At 41.7% G+C, this 9486-nt stretch overlaps 1 protein-coding gene across 1 annotated transcript; it reads left to right on the plus strand.

The window, feature by feature from the left end:
* The first annotated feature begins 5638 nt into the window (after positions 1–5638).
* On the plus strand, positions 5639–6640 carry TAS2R38 (taste 2 receptor member 38). The gene has a single exon (XM_003791559.1). It carries the CDS (start codon positions 5639–5641, stop codon positions 6638–6640), a length of 1002 nt encoding a protein of 333 aa, XP_003791607.1.
* Positions 6641–9486: the final 2846 nt, after the last annotated feature.

Below are 9486 nucleotides of genomic sequence, written 5' to 3' on the forward strand. Positions count from 1 at the left end.
CTTCCAGTCTTCACATGTTTAGATGGGCAATGAGATCTAGAAGGCTTTTTTGCAGAGGTGTTATCCCTTCTTTCTCTTTCTCCAAATATGTTTGTAAATTCTCTCTCTCTCTCCCTCCCTCCCTCCATCCCTTCCTCCCTCCTCCCCTCTCTCCCGCCCTCTCTATCCTTCTGTATTTCCCTTTCCCTCTCCCTTCCCACCTCTCTTCTCTGACCTCTACCTCTCTCTCTTTTTTTCTCTCTCCTTCTCCCTTAGCCCCTCACTCCCACTATCTCCACTCTTGAGCATTCTAATCCCAAGGCAGACTTTCATACTGGATTGATTAGCAAATTGTATTTAGCTTCCAGTAACAGTGGCCCAAGGATTCCAGCTGGAGGACATAGAGAGTTTAACATTACTCTAGGATGAGAAGCCTGGGGGAGAGTGGTTGCTGGTGTGGCTTCATCAGATCAAGGATTTCCGGGTGAGGGCTTTGAGATTCTCTTGACTTTTCCCTCATAGTTGGAGTCCAACTATAATATCCAAGTTCAGGCATAGAAAGAAGAAAAGGAAACAAGAGCTTTCTAAGAAATCCCATCCAATTACTTCTTCTTGTGCCTTATTGGCCACTATTACCTGAAAGATGAGAAATGCAGTATATTTTTAGTTAGAAACACTGACATGCCCATAAACACAGGGGTTCTGTTGGTAATGAGGAAGAGAGAATTAATATTGCATAGGCACTTGGCACTATCTATCAAGGATGGACGGCATGAGTGTGTGGACTGTGCCTGAGTCTACTCCACCTTCCAATTCAACTAGTACAACAGCTCTGCCTTGGGAGCTTTGAGTGCAGGCTTCACTTTCAATAGGGTACTACCTACATAACCCCCTCCCACTGCTGTTGTTCTCATGTAACAGAAGTAATTGCTATGGTTGTATTGGAGGATTTCCTAAGACTCTTGATTATATATGATCTAAAAGCATTCAATTCCTAAAAGGAGTCTAAATCTCATATACAGTGAAGCATTCATATCAATGACAATTAACTCCTGAGGCTATGAAAACATCATGGATCCTGAAAGAAGTTCCAGTATCCAGCTGACATTCCAGTCACTGTGAAGTGTGGCTATTGCTAAGGTCCTAGGAAATCTCCTTCTTCCTTATATCCTAGTGGTTGTCAAACGTAAGCATGCATCAGAATCAGCTGAGTGGTTTTTGCTTCTCATATCCCGTTCAGGAATGGAAGGGTAACAGGAATTGGTATAAACAGGATGCTGCCTGATTGTCAGCAGAGTAGGTGGCAGGTGCCATTTCTATCTGCGTTAGGCTAATACTCAGCTGATATGAGACAGTTTCATGACACATGGTGCTCAGATTTTTCTTTGGCTATGCTTAGTTGTATCCTACGTTCGGAAGACTGCCTCTTCTTTCAGGGGTCTCCACCACTTCTCTTGGGGTCTCCCTCTAGTGCACATCCTACCTCACCACCAAAACAGCCCCTGACCCCCAGGATCTTCTCACTGTGTCCCAGAACAGTGAGTCTTCTTCCTTTCCTGACACCTAGGGGACTGAGACGCCAAGGTCTTTGCCCTTTCCTTCTCATCACTTTAGAGTGTGGCCTTCTTGTTCCTTAAGGTGTGAAGCTACAGTATTAGCTTCCACAAACCTCCTGCCTTCACATCCTCCACCTCTGTTCAGTATACCCCAGATTTCAGCAGTTATTAGTATAGCCCCTTCCCACTTCTTTCAAAGGAGACCATAGGGGAATGACAACATTCTGCTCACATAACTCTTAGGCTCACAGAATCCTTTCCAAAAGAACTGTCTTCTCTCCCTTCGAATCCCTAATATGTGTGTGTGTGTGTGTGTGTGTGTAATTTTCTGAGAGTAAAGGCATTTCTATTTGCCCAACTTTGTAGTGGGTTGAGAGGGTCCCTTTGTATCTCTGCCTTTTAGAATTTTGTCACTGTTTTTATATCAACGTCTTGTCTCTGGTGTGATCCTTATGGCATTCCTAGTGAGGTGTGAGGGGACTTACAACATGTAGAAATACATTTCACATTATGATTTCTGTCTATCCCGGCTACATATGCAATTATATGTATCTAACGTTTTATAGATTGTGATTCTAAATGCCATTTAGAACAAAGCTTATCATTTTAAACAAAATTACAGCTTACTTTTCAAATTGCAAGTCTTCTGACAATCATGTTTCCATATTCATAAAATGAATTGGAACTAATTTATTGTATCTGATATTCATTAACTTCTGTTAGATTAGATTGTTGCTCATCTTGTCTTTAAACTTTAAGGTGACTATGACATCCTACCAAGGTGACTCCATCTATCGTATATTGTACAGTCTCTCAGCCTCAAGTTCTCGACCTCAACATCACTTCTAGGAAGACTTCTCTGGACAACACCCCTCTTCACCCTACCTTAGATATGTGCTATTCCTGTGCTATTCTGGGGCTCTTGTACCCCTTTGTTTACCAGTGTGGCTGCAGTGCCCATTACATCATCTGGGATATATTTCGTTCTTACTAAATACATTTTAATATATCTATCTATCAAGTCATTGGGAATATAAGCAAAGTATTTTAAGGAAATGAGGTTTGATATTACTGGAAATAGTGTTCTTCTGTCAAGCTAAGCAAAAGTAATTTAAAAAATTCAATTCAAAGGATTTAATTCTAATATCCCAAAATAAATGGCAGCAAAAATATAAATACATATTTATATAGATTACATAAACTTTTAGCATTTATTTCCAAAATCCAAGGGACTACAATTTTTTATCATATGGATGAAGTAAAGTTTACTACCACTACTTTTATTAGCACTGAGATTGATTTTGCTTTTCTCAAAACCCTGAGTAAACCAGTTTTTTTTTAAAAAAAGCCAGTTGCTAAAGTACACAGGAAATTGTTTATATAATCCCAAAGGCTGTGTGTACATAAGTCAAATGGAGGGGAACTATTAAAGGGTGTCTGTGCCATTTTTCTCTGAAAGAGCCTTTGATTAGTGAAAGATTATTGGGGAATTTGATGCTCCAAAAATAACACAGAGCAAGGATTTTATTGATTATTTGTATGAAAAGCTATGATTTTGATATTAATGATTCTAACTCTGTGGTTATATAACTCAGCTCATGCAGCAGAACAAGTGGTTTCCATTTAGACTATCAGGAAACGAACAGCTTTCCCGAACACCGGTAGTACAAGGCTGCCACCTGCTGTGGCAAAGAGGAAGAGAAAATTAGCTTCAGTTAAAAGTTAGGCTCAGCATCTCAAGTGCTTGTCATTCTGCAAAAATGAATGACTCAAAGGAAGTGATCACAGATACGATGAATTAAATATAACTGTAATGCTATGTGATTATGTGCAATGAAAGACCACACAACTGTCTCTATCCATTTATATAAGGAGTTCAGACTAAAACAGGAATAAACATTTTTAGGAATCACTGATTTCTGTCACTACTTGTAATAAAATAGGAGTATTAGTCAAAAAATTTTTTAAAAAGAGAAAGCATCTACAGACACAAAATAAGCAATGCAGATAACTCTTGAATTCGAGATGCAGGAAAGGACAAGGTGAAGAACTCAGGACAAACACATCAGAACACTTGTAATACCTTATACACAATGGCAAGCATGCCATGTGTGTTAATTTAGGTCATCCCCTGATGTTGGTGTTGCTCTGATCGTCTCCATTTCATAAGGGAAGGCTCAACCATTTGTCAAGGTCACACAGAGATTAAATGACAGAACCAGTCCATAACTCGAGAGAGCCTGCTTTCAGAGCCCATGCTCTCAACACACAGCACACACAGAGGAAGCAGAAGACCCAGAGCGAGGCTGTGAAGAGCTAGTAGAAAGGGCCAGGGAAGCGTTAGGCTGAGCTGCAGATGAGCAAACATGGGAAAGCCCCATACTTGGAGGAAACGTCGTACGACAAAGCAAACCAAAGGCAGTCCCATGCAACTTCTCCTTTCAGCCTCCCAAATGAGTAAGTGAATGAATGACACATAAAGGGCAACTGTAAAAAAAACTGGAAAAGTGGCGAGCATTTGTAAGAGTGGAAAATAAGCACCGGGTTTTTATAAAAGCTAGAAAACAACATCTAGTGTCTAAACAATCAGCTCTCCCATCTTGGTTGAGTAACTAGCCAAGCTCAACAAATATTAGGAAATACACAAAAAGGAAGAAAGCCAGACTTCCTAAATTATAGCCATGTGTGTCAGAATATAATCCCTGGCATGTCAAATACAATGTAACATTATATTATAGATATCATCCATGGGATGTTAGAGGTACTAAGTGCTTCATTCATGAAAATTGTATTCATTCAATCATATTTGTTGATTATCTAATAAATTCCTTCCTAAAGCTTACATTTTTTAGTGGCAGTGGGTATAGCTAAGAAATAATTGAATATATGCAGGAATATAAAACAGATTAAATACATATAACATTCACGCATGGTGGAGTAAGGGTTGACAATCATTGGAGGGTTAGGGAAGGGCTCACTGATAAGCTGAGTCTCTGATAAAGAGAACTCTTGAAGAAGAAAGTGAAACATTTTAGTGTGTAAAGGAAAAGCAATTCAGGGAGTGGGAAGTACAAGTTCAATGGTCCCACAGTAGACAGGTTCTTGGCAAGCGCACAAGACAGGAGAGGGGTCAATGTGGGTGACACGAGGGAGGGAGGAAGCTGATATCTGAAAAGGAACAGAAGCTCTGATTATGTGAGACCTGTAGACCACTGCAGGGACTTAGCCTTTATACCAAGGGAGATTAGAGGCTCTGAAAAATAAAAAAAAAAAAGCAATGGCATAATTTAAGCCACATTTTATCAGAATTACTATTGTTGGTTTATGGAAAATGGAGTAAGGGAGTGGGAAGCAGAGAGAGCAGTCTTAAAATCTCTGTCATAATCCAGGCCAGATATGCCCCTCTTCATGGGAAGGTGCTGGTCTTCTCCATACTAATGTTCCTCTGTCAATCACAGTGCCTGGCATAATGATGATGGTTAAATGAAATCTTTGACAACTGCAACTAAAACTCGAGTCAGATGCTGGTGTGAGGGGAGGAACCTTGTACTCCTTCATGTTAAATGTATACTCTGAAAAGAATCGTGCCTCACAGGTGAGAGAAGTGATGCAAATGGAAAAAGACACCTTTTCAAACCTTAGATTACTGGGATCTGCTTTGCCTGCTGCCAGTTTCTTTAAACCCATAAGCAAATACTATTCTCTTCTCCACCCACTCTGGTCCAGATGGGCATGCAAAACTGGACCTGGGAAACTGAGACCCTATCTTGTTTGCATCCATGGCACTGTGCTGTGGCCTTCTGGGGAGGCTTCCATACAGGAACACCTGGATTTGTTTAAAGCTCTGCATTACCCAAGAGATAAAATCATCCATCTTCCACTTTTATGATAAGCCCTTGTGTGTCTATCCAGGAGATATTCTAAAGCAACCACATCCCTCTAAGTTTCCTGCCAGAACATTTCAAGCACGTACTTTGGAATAGATTTAGGGCAACAGCTGGATGCTTCTTTGAAGGAAAGGTCCGGCTGAGGGTGTGCACATACCTTCTCCACCCGGTGGTACATAAATCCTAAATAGATTGGCCGACTAAAGAAGAGACATAATGTTGACTCTGACGCCGGTCTTAACTGTGTCCTACGAAGTCAAGCATGCATTTCTGTTCATTTCAGTCCTGGAGTTTGCAGTGGGGCTTCTGGCCAATGTCTTCATTTTCTTAGTCAATTTTTGGGATGTGCTGAAGAGACGGCCCCTGAGCAGCTGTGATCGGATACTGCTGTGCCTCAGCATCACCCGGCTTTTCCTGCACGGGCTGTTGTTTCTGGAGGCCATCCAACTTGCCTGCTTCCAGAATATGAAAGAGCCACTGAACCACAGCTACCAAACCATTGTCATGCTCTGGATGATCGTAAATGAAGCCAGCCTCTGGTTCGCCACCTGCCTCAGTCTCCTCTACTGCTCCAAGATTGTCCATTTTTCCAAAACCTTCCTGCTCTGCTTGGCAAGCTGGGTCTCCAGGAGGACCTCCCAGATGATCCTGGGCGTTCTTCTTTCCTCCTGCATCTGCACTGTCCTCTGCTTTTGGGACTTCTTTAGAAGATCTCACTTAGCAGCCACAACTATGCCATTCACGAAAAATAATACAGAACTCAAGTTGCAAATTACAAAACTCAACTTCTTTTATTCATTTCTCTTCTGCTATTTGGGGTCTACCCCCGCTTTTCTTTTATTCCTGGTTTCTTCTGGGATGCTGATTGTCTCTCTGGGGAGGCACATGAGGACAATGAAGGCCCATCTCAGAAACCCTTGCGACCCCAGCCTGGAGGCCCATGTCACAGCCCTCAAATCTCTTTTATCCTTCCTCTGCTTCTATGTGGTATCATTCTGTGCTGCCATCATCTCAGTGCCCTTACTGATGCTGTGGCAGAACAAGATAGGGGTAATGGTTTGTGTTGGGATAATGGCAGCATGTCCCTCTGGACACGCGGCCGTCCTGATCTCCAGCAATGCCAAACTGAGGCAAGCCATGCAGGCCTTTCTCCTCTGGGCTAAGAGGATCCTCAAGGTAAGAGCCAACTACAAGCCAGGTCCCAGGACACCTTGCTGAGAACAGATATGAAATGGGCTCTTCATGAATACACCTCCAATTCCTCAGGAATACGACTCTAATTCTTTAGGAAGGCTTTCAATTTAGTCTGTAAAACATAACTGAAAGTCTCTCTATTTTTCATCAGTGTTCTCACCCATTGAAAACTAACATAATTACAGCTCTATTCCTGACCTAGACAAGCACAGTGGTGTTGCTATCCTAGGTTTGTCTGATAAAATAAACAAAACAGAAAGGCAAGATATTCAGTGTAAAAACTTTGTATGCTATATGTTATTATTATTGCTTGGTATAAGGCAAACCACGGGAAATCACCTCTTCTGAAATAATTTCTAAATCACAAAATAATATGTTTGGCTTTTAACATGACTGCTAAACCTCTCTCTCAAAACTCATGCTAACATAGTATTTGAAAATATTCACTGCTATGGCAATTATATGTCCCTCTTCAAACTCCACGGTTTTCTTGGAAACATAAGATACAAAAAGACAAACTTGAAAAATCAATTATGTCATAACTTCTACTTCAAGCAATACCACATTAAAATTCCTACCAGGAGATAGGGGTTATTTTGTCTGGATATACAACGGTTCACTTTGACCTGCTCTGCAATGAGTGAAGGGAAGGAAATACTTGCTCAGTACATGCCCTGGATGTCAGCCTTTTGTGAACCTCCTGGCTCTGCTCAGTTTGCCTTCAAAGATGGTGCTTTGCCTGGTCCATCTAGTTGGGGAAAGCACCAAAATACCCCAGCTGAAAGGTAGGCCAGCATACTCTGTCTCCCTGCAATTAGACCCTAGCCAGGAAGGCATTCCTCAAATCAGGCTCTGAAAGACACATGAAGGAACAAGGTGTATCAGACATTTAAATGCTACAGGCATCAAAGTCATAGCAGGTCTCCACCAATGCTCTTAACTTTGCCCGCTGTGGGTGCTGCCAGAGAACTTCATCCTCCTCTCAGGCATTTGGTTTTGATAGAGCCAATCCTTCCTCTCACTTTCCCTAAAAACATTAGCCTTTCTTTACCTCCAATGGCTATGACATCGGCAACTTCATCTGGCTTCCTTTCTGTGGTGGACAATAAAGTTGTCTTACGCTACCTTCAAAGGCAGTGGTCCTCACTCCTCACTCTTGGCTCCACTTTAAAATTACCTGAAGAGCGTTTAAGAATCTCAATGCCCAGGCCACAGATAGACAATCAAATCAAATGTCTGGAGGTGACATGCAGGCATCTTTTCTTAAAAAGCTTCCAGGTGGGGTCGTGCCTGTGGCTCAAAGGAGTAGGGCACCAGAGGTGGCAGGGCGGAGCGGGGTGGGGGGGTTCAAACCCAGCCCTGGCCAAAAACTGCACAAAATAAAAGCTTCCCAAGTGATTCCCAGTTGCAGCCAACATTGAGAACCACTGTACCAGATGTGCTGTTGCTTGAGTTGGACGATGTGATCCTCCCGCAAAAGTGTACTGTGACCCCTTAATTTCACTTTCCCCTAGGCAGTGGTTCTCAACTGGTGGGTCGTGACCCCTTTATAACAATGAAAATACATCGCCGCATTAGGCAGGTCGAGAACCACTGCTAGAGCCCTCAGAGGGCTATCGTCACAGAAGAGGACCCCTTCTCATTTGTTTCCTCTCTTGGATAAGCACTCTCTGAACATATCTCTGTCATATCTTACTGCTCTCCATGGCTTTTTTCTTACAATTCTGTCTTTTAGAGCAGTTTTAGGTTAATGGCAAAATTGAAAGGAAACTATACAGAGATTTCCCAAACACCACCTGCCCCTACACATGCACAGCCACCCCCACATTATCAACACCCCCTTCCAGAGTGACTATAATTATTTTCGTTATAATTAGTAAACATACATTGGCCTATGATCACCCCAAGAGCATAGTTTGCGTTAAAGTTGTACATCCTATGGTATTTGGACAAACATATATGACATGTATCCACCATTATAGAATAACCCAGAGTATTTTCCCTGCTCTAAAAATCCTCTGTGCTCTGCCTATCCATTTTTCCCTTCTGCAACTCCGGGGAAATGCTGATATGCTTCTTGTCTTCGTAGTTTTGCTACTTCCATTCCCTGTAGTTGTAACCATACAGGGTACAGTAGGCTTTTTAGATTTTCTCCTTTCACACAGTGACTTGTAGCTCATTTCTTTTTAGCACTGAATAATATTCCAGTGTCTGGATTTACCACAATTTATTTACTTATTACCTACTACCAGGAATCCTGGCTGCTTCCAAGGTTTGACAGTTAGGAAGATCTATGTGCAGGTTTTAGTGTGGACATGATTTTTTCAAATTCTTTGGGCAAGTGTCAAGCAGAACAAATGTTGGACAATGTGGTAACAGTCTGTTTAATTTTATTAGAAACCACCAAACTGTCTCCCACAGTGGCTTACCAGCTTGCATTCCCGCCAGCAGAGACAGTTCCTTTTTCTCCACATCCTCACCGGGTTTCCGTGCTGTCAGTGTTCTGGATTTTGGCCGTTCTACTAAGTGTGTCATGGATCTCACTGTTGTTTCAAATTTCCATTTCCCTGATGACAGATTATGTGCGGCATCTTTTATATGCCTTTTGCATGGCTTTATTTTTAATACTATATTTTTAAATTTATTTATAACATTGTAAGAGTCACAAAATCGTTTACTTGCTCTGATGAATATATCCATTGTTTGTAAATTTGGCAATTTGGAGCTGTTATGAATAGTTTCTTTCTTTCTTTTATTTTTTTTTTTCAAAGAGATAGGGTCTCCCTGTGTCACCCAGGCTGCAGTGCAGTCATATGTTCACAACTCACTCTGGCCTTGAATTCGTGGGTTCAAGCGATCCTTCTCCTCAG

Source organism: Otolemur garnettii, unplaced genomic scaffold (assembly GCF_000181295.1).
Source record: "Otolemur garnettii isolate 467f Iridium unplaced genomic scaffold, OtoGar3 scaffold00049, whole genome shotgun sequence".
NCBI lineage: Eukaryota > Metazoa > Chordata > Mammalia > Primates > Galagidae > Otolemur > Otolemur garnettii.

Bases quoted from the DNA above. Each gene is read 5' to 3' on its own strand.
- TAS2R38 (XM_003791559.1), top strand. From the start codon at position 5,639: ATGTTGACTCTGACGCCGGTCTTAACTGTGTCCTACGAAGTCAAGCAT.